This window comes from Vigna radiata, chromosome 11 (genome assembly GCF_000741045.1).
Source record: "Vigna radiata var. radiata cultivar VC1973A chromosome 11, Vradiata_ver6, whole genome shotgun sequence".
Lineage (NCBI taxonomy): Eukaryota > Viridiplantae > Streptophyta > Magnoliopsida > Fabales > Fabaceae > Vigna > Vigna radiata.
Window position 1 is genome coordinate 17476182 of NC_028361.1, and position 17386 is coordinate 17493567.

The following is a 17386-nucleotide window of genomic DNA, read 5'->3' on the forward strand; positions in this document are numbered from 1 at the left end:
CCTATTTTTTCACAAACTCACTGAGAATTGTTCATACAAACTAACTATCAATGGCCGCAAGCGCACTGTACAGTGGAACTGTGTTTGTTCCTCCTCTCTCCCATAAAACTCCTAAACATGTTCGCTCTATCTGCTTCAATCCTTCTATTAGCCTCCCTAGGTTAGTTTTCCATTCAAAACCTCCTTTTCTTTCTTTTCAGATTGAACCCTAACATTTTTCTTTCAGGTCAAGATTTTGTGCAATAGTGGCAGCACCATCGCTTTCTCGTCGGGTGTTTAGAGTACATGGGTTGATGGATGATGAATCTGGGACTGCCCCAAAACCAGAATCACCAAATTCTGAAGGGGTCAGGAAGTTATTTTGTTATTTTGTTATCATTGATATCAATATTATTATTAATTTGTCCTCAAATAAATTACACTAACGGTTATATATCACTATTTTGCGAAGTTATTTTTAAAAATAATAGTTTAAGTGATACTTTTTGTTTTTCTTAATTCCAGGAAGAGAAACCTTAGATTACAATCATTTTGAGAGAAAGGGAGCATTATTATATGCACTGTGAACTATAAATTATTGTAAGTATCACTTTTAAAATGCTTATAGTAAAATCGGCAAACTCACTGCTTACATGTATGTAATTGGAGGACAGTGTAAAAAGCCTTTGCAATGTAAGTACATGACAGTTTTTTTTTTCTACAGTAAATCAACAAAGAATTTAATATAAATCCGTAAAACCTTCATATAGTATAACAATTGGATGGACTCTTATTTAACTCTTATTTAATGTCTGTGTAAAAATGTTACCTTATTTTGAGTACTTTGGGTTATTGTTGGAAGTCCCACATTGATAAAGACCAATTTAAAGTATATAAATGGGTGTAAACTTTACTTGCCTTTAAAGTCCACTTCTTAACATATAATCAGAGTCAGGTTAAAATCTATCCTAACCATATTTGTTGTTTGTTGGGTATATTGTTCCATCCGTTATCGGACAAATATCGGACGACCCATTAATGTCTAGTCTCACGCTCGATGTATATATCTCAGTGTGAGAGAGTGTGTTGGAAGTCCATAAGACCAATTTAAAGTATATAAATTGATGTAAATTTCACTTTAAAAGGTTGAGATAGGTTTAAAGTTTACTTTTTAACAATTATATTTTGTTAAATTTATGTTTAATAATTATTACAAAAATGTTATCTTGTTTTAACTTTGTTTTCTAAGCTCAAATATAGTCTCCACTATGGCTTGTCAGTTTTTGTTTTATTTGTCTCAATTCATTTTTCTCATCCATGAGGGTATGATTCATTCTTGCTATTAACGGGCTATCACTTCATTATGTAGTTGTAAATCTAAATTAAGAAGAGTTGATTTTAGTTTACTCCATAATGATATTCTGGCGGCAAACACATTTTTTGAATAGTTGTTATGGACGTACAGTCTTGATTGTATCTTTCTCTTGGTGGTAGAAATCATGTTGCATGATCTTCGTCACAAATATTAGTTTTGTCTATAGTTCTTTGATATTGATATATACTTACGCTTTGCATTTGCAGAGTGCTAGTATTGACTTGAAGCTTCCAAGACGAAGTTTGCTTGTACAGTTTACATGTGTGTGTGGTGAAAGAACAAAGAGGCTAGTGAACCGGCTAGCTTATGAAAGGGGTGCTGTTTTTGTTCAGGTATCTATTATTTCTTGTCTCTTTGTGATCATTTATGATGATTTGTATATTTAACGGTTTTGTCTAAAAGGTGTTGGCATTCTCTTTTTTCTTTGAATACTGTTTTCATGGCTGCCCATTGTCCAATATTTGATTAAACTTTTTTATATGTTTATGACTCATGATTGGTGTTCTCTAGATGATTAAGTGTGGGATTGGGGACAGGGATCTCCCCACAAGGGCGGGGAAAATACATTTTGTACAAGATCTGCTGGAACCTTAGTCTAATATCATGTGTTCCGGGTGTAGGTTCAAGTATCTCCGCAAAACATACCTTCACACTTTACTTCAAGTTAACTTAGTAATTGGGAATGTCTTTGGTCAAAATCCTTCTTTGCTTGCACTTCAAACTGTTCAAGTGTACTTGCAAAGGAATTCTGACGCTTAAGTCAATAATCAACCCGGTCGAGACTCACAACAAAATCTTAAATTCACAATAAATACAATTACCTACCTTCTTATCTTTAACCTTTATTTATAGGTTTCAAGATGGATCCGAGATTTGCAAAACCCTAATCACGGCCTAATCATGGTCCATCACCCACTAAGTAATGTTTATCAGTAATCTTGATTTGAAGTAATATTTACCAGTAATCTTGATTTGAAATAATACTTACTAGTAATCTTCCATGACCATTCGGTTGGTACACCGCTCACTCTGATTTCGTGACACATGATGGATTCTGGCCTCTTCCGGGCAGTCGCATCATACAGGCATTATCCCAAACATAACTTTTGAAGAAGAGTTATTTCATTCTTTTTTCACTGCCCATTGCAAAATAAGAAATAGTTTTAAGATTCAGAAAGTGAAACATAATGCTTTTGGTTGATGGATTTTGCTATTGTTTTATTCTGAGATGTCGGTTTCTGCATTTAGAACAAATTTGGCAAAAAATAAAAAATTGGTAGATTGAGGATATCTGTATTCTTGCAGAGTTGCAGTTTTGGAAATATAATTATAGGTGGAAATGAAGCTGATACTTTGGGAAAAGACCAAGGGTTAAATGCAATATATGATGTTTTGGACAGAGTTCATACAACCACATATAAGGAACTGTGAAAATTAGGTCAAATACAGAAGAAGGGAGGGTTGAGTTGTCCATTAATTTTTTTTGCAATAATTAGGTCCAGTAATTTGCAAGAACAATTTTTGACATGGTGAAAAAGAGGTTTTTAAGTCTGATGATTGATCGAATGCAATTTTCGTTCATAAATACATACTATCAAAATGATTTTTGCAAACCTTGTAAAATGAATCTCCTTCTTTGACACGTTAGACAATAGTGTGATAATACGTAATTTAAAATAGTTAAAAGATGAGATAGATTTACTCTTTAGATTTTTATATTAGTTTGTATAGTCGATACTACAATTGTTTATCAACTCTTTCAAGTTTCACTGTGCAACCAATTTTGGCTAAACTGAGTATTGTGTGGACAAGGATGCACCATTGACTAAAACATGATTACAAAGAAAGTGATCAAAAGATCAGAAGGTTGCGAACTAAAAAAGGATGAGATATGATCATTGAGAGCAACTAACTGCCATTAAACCTCTCCTAGAATGTGTTTGGTGCTGATCAGATTAAGGAAATAACTGGATTTCATGCTTGTTCTGAAAATTTAATAACTTATGGAATGGCTAATGAATTTGATCATGAATGCAAGTCTTAAAAAAGTTAATTTGTGTCCATGGTGTAATCTTGTGTTGCTGAGTATGCCTTTTTGTTTTTCAAACCGTATCTTATTTTCTCACTTTACATATAGATACTTAGTAAAATTAATATTATGCGAACACGTATTCTATGTAAATAATTTGAATTTCATCTTACTAGTGTGCAGGATGTCGACAGTATCACAAATTAGTTGATAATCTTGGACTTATCACAGAGTATGACTTTCGGGACGACTCAGAAACTGATCGAGTTTGATGTAATAACTTGTAAAAGTAGAGACATTTGGGCTTATTATTTTCAAAATTAAAAAATTTAGATCATAATGATAGATTCTCATTATTCAGTTCTATGCAACTGAAATAATTCTCATTAAAACGAATCATTCTAAAATAAAAGAAAAAAATTCCGAATGCATGTCACCTTCTGGCACCATGGTTTGACTCTCACCAGTTATTTCATGCAAGAAGCTCGAATTTTCAGTAGCAGATCCTTTCCACCTAAAATGGCTTAAACATGTATTTTCTTATATTTGTCTTTATTTGTCTTTTGGTTAGATCTTCATACCCTTGCTTTATGTAAGAAATTAAAAAAAAAATGTTTCGATGAATTTTATATTTATATGTTTGATTAGAAATCAAGTTGTTTATGTTAAAATAAGTACAATAATCATTTGCTTATAAGAATTCATTTTTTACCTAAAATAGTTTCTTTTAATTAAAATATTGTTTTAACAAATTTATACATAAATACTTTTAAAAAACGGAAATACATAGATAAAAGTAAAATAAGTTTGTTCACATTAAAACTAAGTTAGGCAAACCTATTTCTTTACGTTAACGTGAAAAAAAAATGACAAATTAGCTTATGAACAAGTTAATTTTAATTTATGAATAAGCTAATTTGATCTTTATAAGTTTATTTCATTTAAAATAAATTCCTTAGAAATGCTTGCTGAAATGTTGAGTTAAATAGTTTTAGTCACTTAACTTTAACGTGAAATTAAAATTCATTCATATTTAAAATTTTGATATATTTATATTTTCAAATTTTAAAAATAAATATTTATACTTTTTTTAATTTAATGTTAAAATATTTTAACATGTTAAACAAGTTTTTTGATTATTATTAAAACAAAAATATATCAATCAGTATTAAGTGAAACGTGGTTGTGATGTCTTACTTTATTCTTTTATTCTTTATAGCAAAAGTAATCTTCTACATTTCACTTTCCTGTTCTGCAGGATATGTCTATATTAGTTAAAAATGTTGGACTTACCATGGAGTAACATTAGGGACAAAATAAAAATAAACATAGACACAGAAACTGATCAAGTTTGATGTAACAAGACCAGGAATTTTGTTTGACATTTTCTGATTATTTCAATAATTCAAAAATGCATATCCATTAATACTTCTGAGCAAAGATCACAACAAAAAAGGACAAGAATCATAGGTATAGATTCTCATTATTTAGATCTATGCACATTAAAAATTTGATATTTTGCAAACCAAATAACTCATTAAAGTGAATCCTTGATCACCATGAAACTGCTAGCAGCTGTAGCCGGTCACAGCCAGAAAAACAGCAACTGCAAGTCCAGCTGTTGCCCATATATTTCTCCCTTGCTGGTGATTTGGTGGAGAAGCATTCTGTGAAAGGAGAAAAAAAGAAAAAGTGATCAAAACTGTGATACTGATGAGAGAAATTGGTAAATATGGTAAATATCCATATATGATTGCGATTTGGTATTTCACTAGACAAAGATATTACCAAATTCAGACTTGGTGATGGTGCTGGTGTTGTGTCTGATTCTGCTGTGGAATCAGGTGGTGCAGGGGGACTTTTGCGGATAATGGTTGGTGCTGGAGCTGGTGCTTGATGTCTCCGGTGCCTGTGCCTGTGCCTTCTATGTTTATGTGATGATGGTGCCGGTGCTGGTGCCTCTACTACTGGTGTTGGTGCCAGTGTTGGTGGTGGAGGAACAGGAGATGGAGTTGGTGCTGGCTTTGCTGGTGCAGGTGCTGGTGCTGGTGTTGCCTTTACTGGTGCAGGAGTTGGGGGTGTTATGGCTGGTGTTGGGGCTATCTTTGGTGGTGGCAATGGTGGTGGTGAAGCAACTGGTGGTGGTGGTAGTGGGGGTGGTGATGTGGGAGGTGAGACAGGAGATGGTTTAGGTGGTTGTGGTGGAGTTTGGGGTGGTGGGGTTTTGGGGCTTGAAGCTGGTGCAATCTTGGGAGAAGGTGGTGTCACAGGAGCTACACTTGTAGGTGGTGGGGATGTTGTTGGTGGTGTGGTTGTGGTGGGAGGGGATGCCACCACTGTTGGTGGTTGTGTTGCCACCGGTGGTGTGGTAGAAGAGGGAGATGTTGCAGCTGGGGTTGTAGGTGGCAACTGCACTGGGGGCAGAGTTGCAGGTGCTTGGGCATTGGAAGGTAGCTGGAAGCAGAGGCACAATAAAACCAATGACCAGAACACCACAGCCATTGTATGTTGAATGTTTTGTGATGGTGGTTTGAATGAAGAGAGTTTGCTTCTCTTATATATGACCTATTGAGAAGCACAAGGTTGAAACGTATGGTTTGAACTATCTGTGGAAGGAAGGATGTAGCCTTCATGTGATTGTGACATCATTTACACATTAATCATCTAACAAGTTAGCTTCCCTTGGATCAAGGGGGACCCTTGAAATCCCAGGTCATAGTCATTTAGACTTATGTCACACCCTCACCATTCAAAGTTAATATCATGGTCATGACCTGACCTACCTTGCTTCTTATTTCTCATTTTCCTAGACAAAAGGATGGGTTGCAAGGAGGGATGGAATGAATAAAAAGTTTAATGTTAATGAGAACATGATTTCACCTACTCTTTTCTACACATACCTATATCTAAGTACGAGGTCTCAATCACTTTCTGTTAGTACTTGATGGTTAGAATTTCACATTGATAGTGATGTTTTATCAGCAGTTTAATCGTTGTACATACTCTATCTCTATGTTTCTTGCAAGTGATCTCAAATATTCACCCCCTTTAAAAATAAATGAAAGGGGACAGTGACAGACAGACTTTACTATATCATTCATTACATTCTAGACATCATCTTAAGCGTTTGAAGTCATTACTTGAAATTAAAGATGACAACAGTGGCTTGGAAACGTCTGAGATTATTGTTCTTGACAGCTTAACTGATTGAATACTCCAGATAAATCGAACATTGTACTTTTCACAAATGACCATATTCATTCAAGTTCAAAAAAAATTTACAGCTCATTTAAAACATGGAAAAATGTGTCAGGTTGTTTTATAAACAGAACATTATGTGGAAAACGTCATGTATCTTGTTGAGTATTTTGGAAGGGTGGTGGTGAGAAACAGGGAGACAAGAAGGGTCCTTTGGGGTTTCCTCTTTCTTCGTTTTCCTTCTTAGCTGAAAGAATTGCTGCATTGCATCTGCACACTCTGTGGCTAAGACCCCTCTTCTTATTTTCATCTTTGGATGGAATGGATGAACTGGGGCAGGTGGCACATCTCTTGGTTCTGATGATGCATTTTCTCCTCCGTCCGGGAAAAGCCTGCAAAAGAAGTTTCAACAAGGAGCTGTAAGTAATATTTGACGTACTGTGCTTTCAAGAACATTTCATGTGCAGAGCTTTCAAGAAAAATTTCAAAAGAGAACTCAATTTCAGTTTCAGTTTCTGGAAAAGTAAATTAGAAGAAAATTCACATAAAATGTTGAGAACGGGACTGATACAGAAATGACATCTTTATAAGAAAAGTAAATGTGTTTAATAAACATATACTACCATCATGAAATTTGTACTTGATACAAATTGATGGTTACTATAGAAGTCAATAAACTAATCACATGATAATTTAGGATTAAATAAAAGTTCAAAAAAAACTTTACACACTTTTTGTCTCTGTTTTAAAAACCATGCTGCGGGTTTGAACAGAAATCAGTGAACCAGTCAAGTAAACAGTTCAAATAAACCAGAAAAATGACGTGAAGAAGTATCAGTACAAGAACCAGAAAATCAATCAAAAACTGGTTTGAAACAGGTAAATATAAAACACTTAATAATACACCATTTTAACTTATTTTCTTTTCTGAAAAAGAAATAGAAAGTAACCTAATATGTTTATTATAGAATAAACGTGTGAATATTAATAAATATGATGAATGATATCGTAATTTCAAGTTAAGTATGACAGCATGTTTTATTTTATATCGATTTTAAATTTTAAGAACATAGAATTTGTTTTATTTTAGTTTTTAGCATCACAAAATTATGATATTATATTTTTTATATTATTTTTGTTTAAATATTTAATGATTATGATAATTTTATGAAGACCAATTAAATCACGGTTGAGCCATGGAATCAGAATCAGTGCCTTGACTGGTTCAATGAACTGTCTGACTTTAAAAATATAGCTATCATTGCATTTACTTTTTCTGTAGGTAAAACTCATCTTTCTTACTCATTAATGATGTCTAGATAAAAAAAGTATGGAATTTGACATAGAAAAAAAGTTAACAGTAATATCTAGTTGTTGAAAACCAAATATATGATATGCATTATGATTGAGAGTGCTGTGGTCCTCCTCATTTTCAGTAAGTTTTCTTTTCTTTTGTATTTTTTGTCTTGGCCAGTTTAACTTAAGTTAACAAACTAAAGGTAAACTAATGGTAAAATAAATGTGGGTAAGACCAATTCAGCCAGATTTAGGTAAAATTAATGAAACATTATTACACCATAAAGCCTTCTATGTAACATAAGCAATAAAAAAAGCACTTTGGATTCATACCTAATCCAGCTACCATCAGCTCCAAGAAGCTTATTGGGAGCACCCCATACAAGAGTGTCTATTCTTGCCTGAAGGATAGCACCAGCACACATAGGACATGGTTCAAGCGTTACATAAAGTGTGGTGCCCTGAAAATGGGAAAATTTTTTACTTAAACTACTTTATCAAGTTGTATAAATGCCAGAACTAATAGACATCAAGCATTGCTCAAGGAAGACTAAAATACTTTCAAGCAATGTCTGATCAGGAATAACTGAAAGGAAGAAATGATTCATCTATTAGGACCACAGGTAAGTCTAAAAGAATAAATAAATCACTTTTTTTCACTTCAATTCCCTGTACTAAATATTGCTTTAGGTGATTAAACATGGAATTACAGTCACAATCTCTTTCTCTCTATTGGTACAAGAGCATTACTTTTGTTGACATTATTTATCAATATTGATTAAATTAAATAGCAATAGATATGAAGCAACCAAAATTGGACTTTTCTTTGGTGTTTGGCTCACTGGCACTTTTATGGGGGGTTGGTATTTCAGATTTCCATACAGATTGGCACTACACTGATTTTCTTTAGCTCTGTTTTTGAACTGTGTTTAATTTTCTTGATAGATCTCCCATGTCTAAATCAATTCTAAAAATCTCATCTCTTTCATTTATTCTTATTTTATGTAATAAAATAATTATCATTAATAATAAAACATGTACGGTTTAATTTTTTTTTTCACTTATAAACTTAATTCAAATTTATAAATATCTGTGCACTGGCAACTTGCTTTTTCAGTGAAAGTAAATATCTGAGATCTTCTGTTGCCTGCAATAGATATCTTTAACATAAAAGTGGTGGAATATTTTCACATGACAAAATAATCATGAGATTAAAATTTATACCGAAACAAAAAAATGAATACGAAACTATGGGTGTAATATCACAATAACTCTAAATATACTACAAGGAAAACTTACAGATAGTCTCCATGTCCGAAGAAGGTTTGAAGCTTCTCGTATACAAATCATCTCTGCATGAGCAGTGGAGTCCCGTAATTCTTCCACTCTGAAACAGATATTTAGATATAGAATAAAAACTAAGGCAGTTACAGAAAAGATGAAGTAATTTTGATATCACAACACTTACAAGTTGCACCCTCGAGCAATAATTTTCCCATGCTGCACTAGAACAGCACCAACAGGAACCTCCCATGTATCAGCAGCCTTCTTAGCTTCCAAAAGTGCTTCCTTCATGAACATTTCATCTATTTTCCGCTGTTCAAGTTCACGTTGATAGGCTTCTTCCCAGTCATCAAACCTATCTCTTAAGACTTGCTTGTTCCGTTGAAGCTTCCTTTGCTTTAACTCTCCATCCTTTCTCTCTGAGCCAGACAACTCAGACTGCAAAGGAGCAACAAAATCCTTGACTGGCCCCACTAACTCAGCTCCTCCAGACATGTCAGATCCACCAATGCTTACAATTTCTCCAGCAATAGGAGGCCCTCTTGCAGGTATTGAAATCGGTAATTCCATGTTTTGTGTGCCAGAATTAGTGGCTTTCAAATCTTTATTATCTTCATTCCAACTAGCATTTTCCTCTCCAGAAGTATAAGAGGCACCTACTGACACTGATCCACTTTCCAATGTGTTCGGTGATGACGATCCAATTTCAAGATGTTTTCCTTTGTCCTTCAGTTTATTGTGAGAATGACTACCTAGTTTTAACTTATCAGAAATCATGGCTTGAGGCAGTACACTTGTTTCATCTACGACATTAGTTTTAGTGGTTTCCTCATGCTCCTGTCCAGAAAACCATGTGTCACTTTCGGACTTGTTTGGTGAGTTTCTCTCAGCAGATTTTCCAGCTGATGTGGAGGAACCAGCACGTGAACCCCAACGTAATCGAACAATATCAGAAATTATACCCCATAAAGACCTCCCAGTTCTACCAATGACCGTTTTCCCAGTTTCTTTGCTGGTCTCTGTTTCTCTGGCTACTAGACCTTGTTCAATAGATGGTTCAGAGACATCCCAAATCTCATCAGAAGGACCTTTGGTCCCAGGAAACCCAGAGGAACGACTAGAATCATGCTCCTTTGACTGAACATCTGTTTTAGTTCCTTGTTGCCTTGTGTTGTAGATCTGATTACCACCAACTTCAAGTGTCAACCTTGGTCCTGCAACTTCCATCTCTTGTGCTTTAGAAGTTGTTACTTCATGCCTGATCCTCTCAGCAAACTCGTCGACAAACTGCCTAGATGATTTCTCTGAAAGATTAGCTGAACCAAGAGCATCTGGATGCAAAGCAGAACTTCTTCCTGAATTATCAGACAAAGCAGAAGATCCACTTTTCGAAGTTTCAAGGAAGACATTTGGGTTTGCAATTCCTGCAGTGAGTTCAACATGTGCTGAGCCTCCACCCACTTCTGAAGAGGAAGGGATCAACATTGTTGCAGAGCCCCCTTCTTCACCTGCTTCCAACATAACATGTTTTCCATACCCAGAAACCAAATTCAATGACCCCTGCAAACTGGATTCCTCTCTTGAGGTGGTTTCATCAGAAATTGATAGATTTGCAATCGATCCATCAGTTTGGCTAGAACTTTCTCTTGTTCTAACAACTGATGTAGGTTTACTTTTTGAAATGAATTTCACCTTCTCATGAGCTTTTTGAGAACTTAAAACTTGTTTTTCATCACTGGCATAGCCTTCTGATAAAATGCCGACAAATTCAGATCCTTTCCTGTGCTGGAAACTCTGAGTTGTCCTTTTATCTGTTTGAAGCCATGTACCCCTTGAATCTGAGCTTATGTTCAAATTTTCTTCCATGTTCTTTAATCTGGTTCTAGACTTCAGGATAGACGTATCTTCAACATTAGCTTGTGTAATGATCTTCTCTCCTTTTTGGTGTTGCTGCTCCTCTACTACTCCCTGAACAGAACTCAAAACATTTTTCATTTCCATGCCCTTCATCTTGGTATTGGAAGTCCGTTCACTGTCTTCAATTCTTAAATTCCCAGTATATTTGAGGGAACTTCTATCCATCAAATCCTTGTGAGAGGTAGAACTAGAACCAACACTTTTTTTATAAGTATCATTTGTTTCTTGTAATAGCGTTTCTGATATTGCAAGGCTCCCTTCCCTGCCACTGAATGCCTTCTTTGATTTCAAAATTTCGTTTGCAGTGGTAGAAGTGGAACCAACAATCTTTTCACGTTCATCAGTTGTTTTCTTCAACGATATTTCTGATATCTCAAGCTTCCCTTCCCTGCCACTCAACTCCTTTTGTGATAACGAACTTTTCTCAACTTCATTACAATCAGACTCTTGTACATCTATTGATTGATGTTTTCTTCTATTGACAGTTTGAAGATATAACTTGTTTGTTTTCTTATCCAAATAGTCAACAAAAGATGATTTATCTTCCTCACTATTGACTTGGTCTTGTGAAACGGACAATCTTTCATGACCAGATTCATGTGTTTTAAATCCTCCCAAATACACATCCTGTTGTTCCCTTGTGGATTCTGTGTTTTGCAGAGTTCCCTGAGTCAGCTTCTTTTCAGTCTTCTTCCTTAGGTTCCAATCAATATCCTCACCAGATGCAAATTTATCCTTATTTGAAACACCCAACAGCTTCTTTGAGTCATCCCCTTGCCCCTTGAATTCTTCCTTAAGTTGTTCCTTCACTTGTTCCTCCACACCATTTGCTTTGCCCTTCTCATATTCGAGTGACAATTCTTCCAAACCAATCTCATCCTGAGCTTCCAGCTCACTTCCAAAATCTCCTGATGAGAGAGAATAATAAGATGAACCACTAGATACATTTCTTCGTTTCCTATGGTTTTCACTTTTTGCAAAGTCTTCCCTTTCTTTGTTAGGTTTTTCATATTCTCTTCTCAATTCTATGGTGGATGATTGATGTTGCTTCAAATTTCCCGCTTTCTCTGATTTTACTTTCTCACATGAATTCAAATGTCCCTCTCTCCTAATACTTTTTCTTGCTTTCTCAGCTTCCATTCTTTTGGATGAAAACACATCCTTACATTTGCTACAGATGGTAGCTTCCCTATCTGCCTCCTCATTCAACAAGCTCAGAACTGCTTCGACATCATCAGGACCAAATGAATGAGAAAAATTTCTACCTTTTTGTGAGGTAACACGAATACATCTTCCCTTTATGCTCCGCCTACTAATATTGCAAATAGTTTTCTCATTGACAGAAGAGTTAAGCTCCTGACAATCTCTGAGGAAACCATAAGCTGGCAGCCGGGAAAGGTAATGATCTCCCCCACCCAGTATCAACCTTCTAGTTGCTGACAATTGAAGAAGAGCAGATTGCCTCAACCCATTTACAAGACAAGACTTTACAGGTACTCTGTATGTGGAAGCTGAACAACAATCACAACAACCACAACATGACAAACAGTATGATGGGGTTCCATCAAATCTTTCGTGACAGAAGTTTGAGTAGCCATTGAAAGATAATGAGAAAGTTTCTCTACACCTAACAGCATATACTGTTGGGCTAACATATGCGTTGTACATAGTTGCACACGTCTTCCCACGAGGGTGGGAGAGTGTACCTCGATGAGAGTAAGTTCTTTCAATTACAATTGAGCTCAAACAAGTAGAGAAATCATGTAAGATGCCATAGATTCGAATGCCAAAACACAGTACGACATGATCTGTTAAGTGCTGGTATAGCAGTAGGCTATGACAAGAATAATCAACATAGTGAATAGCTTCTGGAAAAGACAAGACCTAATATCCACACTCCGCTATCATACCTGTACCAATAGATAGTTCAGTGAAATCAGAATGACTGACACAGATCAAAATTCAACAACTAAACCAACTTATCTCAGTATACACGATATTTTAATCTCAAAACAGATGTAACAGAAAATAACACAGCAGTATTTCAAAACGGGATGCATTTATGACACTTCTGATTGTCTCACTCTCATCTGACAACTGTCCCAAAATACATAAAGTGTAACATAACAATACTCCGTAATATAAATATTTTTATGTAGAAAACAAGATGAAATGAGCCAAAAGAACGCACTAACTTCGTCTAAAGATTACTGATGCAAATCATGTCAATCCACGACGTGATGTCCCAACAGTTTTAGGTCAAGCAAACAAGAAGGATCAGCACTAAGTTTCATTCTGCGACAAGGAAGTTTCTATAGGTACTAGCATCCCAAAAAGTCAAATTTGCAGTTCATGCATATTCATCGCATGTTTTATGCCAAAAAGTATAATAAACTCAGAAAACTTGTTTAAAAAAGATCTTAACACAATCAAAGCGCCTCAAATTGTACCATCAATCACTCATTCCGCCACATAAAACAAGTTCAGCAATAATATTATCCGAACCATAAAAAAATACTCAATACAATATTACACAGAACTTCTCTAAACAGAAATAATGCACATGAACCCATCAATAAAATTAAACAAGCATACCACAGATTCATGCTCAACTTTCACACAAGTTCATTCATTAGCTAAATCCCCAGAAAACCCATCCTTTGACACTCAGATTCCTCAAAAGCTTCAACCCAACACACTGATACCCCTCTATACTTCACACAATTCCACGGCAGTTGAGTACCCCAGTTTAACACAACGAACAATATGCTCAAATCTAGCAATCACAACCTTCTGTCCATGTAATTAAACCATCACCAACACAGAAGAATCGTGTTTATTTCAAAATTTAGAATCTTTTTTTTCACTGTAATGGGACCAACCATGGCCCTGCGTACTTTTCCATCACCCCCTCTACATTTTAACTGTTTACTTAGGTCAATGCACAACGAAAGATAAAAAAGGAAACAACAAAAGTGCAGAAAAGAGGTGTACATGAGCAAGAGAGAGAAATGTGAGACCTTGAACTGTGATGGGGGTGTGTGGTTTTCCTTAGCTCAACCCACGAAGAGAAGATTCACGAAAACTGCGATTTGCACGATGGCCAGTGAAAGAATGAAGAAAGAGAGAGAAATTAGATGAGATTGGGAAACCAAGAAAACGGAGTAAGGGAAGTGGTTTGAAGTTTGTTTTGTCTTTGGATGATAGAGCACGCAGAACAGAAACACAGCTAGTTTGGGACAGAACAGAATCATTAAACCACGACGTGTTTCCTTCCCGCACACCCAGTTCTTTCTACTTGCACTTCTTTTAATGACAACTTTACCCTTGCAAGTTTTGTTTGAAGCTAGGCTGCACCTTCCTTCAATGTTAACCTTTTTCGAAGTTTTAAGGTACATGTTAGATGTGGTTAACGATGTTATATGAGTAAGTTATGAGTATTGATGATGGGCTTTACTTCCTGAAACCCAACAACATTTTTACACACCCCTTCAAATGTAAAGAAAAAAAAAAACATGTCTTTTGGAAAAAGTGATTTTTGGATTATATATTCTATAAATTTTCAAAAACAAGCTTTTCGAAAGTTTTGAAACAAGATTTTCGAAATAAAATTTCTAGAATATAATTTTCAAAATAAATGAAATATTCTGGAATAAGTTTTCTGAAATGGAATTTTTTAAATAATTTTTTCATACAATGTCTTGTGGAATGATTTTTTTTGAAATATTTTTACATGATATTTATTTTGAAATTTTTTTTTCCAAAATACATTAAATATATTTAGAAAAATTACTTTACGAATGAATTTTTATTTTCTACATTTTCTCTCTTCTTTTTCTTGTGTAGCATTTTTTCACTCTTTTATATCGGCAATAGAGGTGACGACAAAATGATAGATGAGAACAAGAAGTTGTAGTAACACCAGTGGTATGGTGTAATGGTGAAAACCTCTTGAGGTTTTTTCATTATTGTGGGAGTACAATTAGTAATTTTGGAGATGCATGTAGCAATAAAGTCTTTGAAAAATATTTTGGAACCCATAATTCTCAAGTATATTATATTTAGAAAAGTCATTTCAAACATATATTAAATGTGAATTTTTTATATTACAAATTATATATTCTATAACAAAAAAAAAAGTTGTATTTTCGGTTCACCCATAAATGTAAAATTGTTTTGAATTGAAAAATCTAAAATAAAGTATTTTATTATTAATGTAGAACATCAAAATTAAAAGGTTGTTTTAGGTGTAGAATCGAGATTATCACAAAACACTCATTTATACTTTTTTCGGTTTAGTTTATGTTAACTTGAATATTCTTAGTTAACTCTCTTTGCTTTTTTAATGTCTGAATTCGAAATGGTACAGGTGGGTATCTGTCAAAGATACTCCGATGCATTCAAGTCAACTATTTAATCAATCGGGGGTTACAATAAAATCTTAAATTCGCAATAAATGCAATCACCTACCTTTTTATCTTTCACCTATATTTATAGGTGTTGAGATATGCTTATGATTAGCAAGGTCATAATCACGACCCATCATCTAATAAATATAATTTACTAATAAACTCGATTAAAGGTTGTATTTAAGGTTACTTAAGACTACGGTTGTCCGATTTCATTGCTTCCCAGGCTGACCGTTTACTAGTGTGGAGACCATACAAACATACGGTACACAGGTCCCCAAGACCTTATAGAATTGTGGTTAGCTTTATTTTTATACTACAAGAATTTAGAGAATTTTTTTTTTCATTAGATTCAAAGCTTCATTGTCAGAATTTTTTGCAGTTGATTCATCTTTAGAGTCATCTTTCCTTTAACTAGATTTTGCAGCATTTTTGGTAGTGGATTTCAAAGCAATAATGTGTTTTCTTTACTTCTTCCTCTTCCTTAAGTCTTCTTAGTTCCAGCTCGTGTTCTTTCAACTTTCCAAACAAGGTAGTCATATTCATTATAATGAGGTCTCTAGATTCTTATATAGTAGTGACTTTACGTTGTCATATTTAGACTTTTCAATATCTTGATGTTCAGTTCCTCTTTTTCAAAGGTTTTTCAAAAAGCTAGTAGATGATTAACTATATGAGTGAACCTTTTGTGCATATCATATATGCTTTCTCCATTCTCCATCATGAACATTTTATACTTTTAAATTAAAGTGTTCTTTCTAGCCCTGTTAACTTCATTTGTACCTTCATGTGTGATCTCAAGAACGTTCACATTTCTTTGGCTGATTCACACACAAAAAATATATAGAATTTATCAAGGGTTAGTGTAGAAGAAATTATATTTTTGGCCCTTACATCATAATAGTCTCTTTTATTTTCATTAGGTGTCCATTACGAAAATTCCTTAGGTGTTATTTTTCCATTTTGAATCTTTGTAGGTTGAAAAGGTCCATTGATAAAAAATATCTCATACACCTTTCTGTATTGATTCTAATAAAATTTTCATTCTAATTTTCCAAAAAGGGTCATTTTCTCCAGAAAACAAAGAGAGTTTTTTTTTTTTTATGGAGAGCCCTTCAGCAAAAGTTTGAGATATAATGGTCATACATGATCTCTTTAATAAATTAAAACTTGATTAACCAGCTACGGTGCCAATTATTAAATTGAAAGACAATATATCTCAATCCAAGAGAGGGGGTGAATTGGTTAGAAAAAAGTTCTTAACTTTCTTTAACAATTTCTAGGTGTTTAATGTTGTTTTCAAAAAGTCTTTAACCTTTAAAGCAATAAACAGGAAGCAAAAGAACACCATAAGATTTATACTAGTTCGACTCTAGACCAGTCTAGATCTGGTCATCCTCCAATAACCTTAGTTGGAGAGAATTCACTAACTTTGATAGTCAAGAATCACAAAATACAAGATACACTCAATGTACTCTGACTTCTCTCAAGAACAACAAAAACACTAACCTAAAGAAGAGGCTACACACACACACACTCTTTAGGAGTCTTACCTACACAACTAAGACTAAACTAATACAAAGAATACACAAAGAAAAATAGAACCTGATGCACCACAAGTGTAGATCTTAGAAAGAGAGATAATGCACCTTGGTTGATCTTTCTTTTTCTCTTGGACTCTTAGAAAACTTGAATTTCTTTAAACAATGGTTGATGCCTCCAAGATTGCTCCAAGACAACTTAAAACCTTGTTCTTGTTTCAGTTTGATCATATCTCAAAATGTTTTTCGTACCTATTTTTTCAATCTATTTATCCAAAGAAGGAACATTAATCATCATCATCAAAAATACTTTGAGTTACTTGGTTTGAAGAACTTGAAGGGCTTCCCCTTTCAACAT

At 34.4% G+C, this 17386-nt stretch overlaps 3 protein-coding genes across 5 annotated transcripts; 1 reads left to right on the plus strand and 2 right to left on the minus strand.

The window, feature by feature from the left end:
• On the plus strand, positions 1-3754 carry LOC106777309 (DNL-type zinc finger protein). 2 transcript variants are annotated; one of them, XM_014664881.2, is made up of 4 exons: positions 1-160; positions 227-347; positions 1561-1686; positions 3560-3754. In XM_014664881.2, exons 1-4 carry the CDS (start codon positions 51-53, stop codon positions 3653-3655), a joined length of 453 nt encoding a protein of 150 aa, XP_014520367.1. In that variant the 5' UTR covers positions 1-50; the 3' UTR covers positions 3656-3754. The 2 variants fall into 2 exon arrangements, with proteins under 2 accessions (XP_014520367.1, XP_022631648.1); XM_022775927.1 differs by lacking the exon at positions 3560-3754 and adding an exon at positions 2660-2929.
• Positions 3755-4649: 895 nt separating this feature from the next.
• LOC106777120 (lysine-rich arabinogalactan protein 19) lies at positions 4650-6301 on the minus strand. The gene is made up of 2 exons (XM_014664646.2): positions 5172-6301; positions 4650-5050 (listed from the first exon to the last, which is right to left on the minus strand). Exons 1-2 carry the CDS (start codon positions 5883-5885, stop codon positions 4952-4954), a joined length of 813 nt encoding a protein of 270 aa, XP_014520132.1. The 5' UTR covers positions 5886-6301; the 3' UTR covers positions 4650-4951.
• A 113-nt stretch (positions 6302-6414) lies between these two features.
• Positions 6415-14336, minus strand: LOC106777669 (tRNA(adenine(34)) deaminase, chloroplastic). 2 transcript variants are annotated; one of them, XM_014665350.2, is made up of 5 exons: positions 14099-14336; positions 9346-12988; positions 9177-9264; positions 8211-8338; positions 6415-6973 (listed from the first exon to the last, which is right to left on the minus strand). In XM_014665350.2, exons 2-5 carry the CDS (start codon positions 12744-12746, stop codon positions 6703-6705), a joined length of 3888 nt encoding a protein of 1295 aa, XP_014520836.1. In that variant the 5' UTR covers positions 12747-12988; positions 14099-14336; the 3' UTR covers positions 6415-6702. The 2 variants fall into 2 exon arrangements, with proteins under 2 accessions (XP_014520836.1, XP_022631612.1); XM_022775891.1 differs by having other exon boundaries at positions 14073-14336.
• Positions 14337-17386: the final 3050 nt, after the last annotated feature.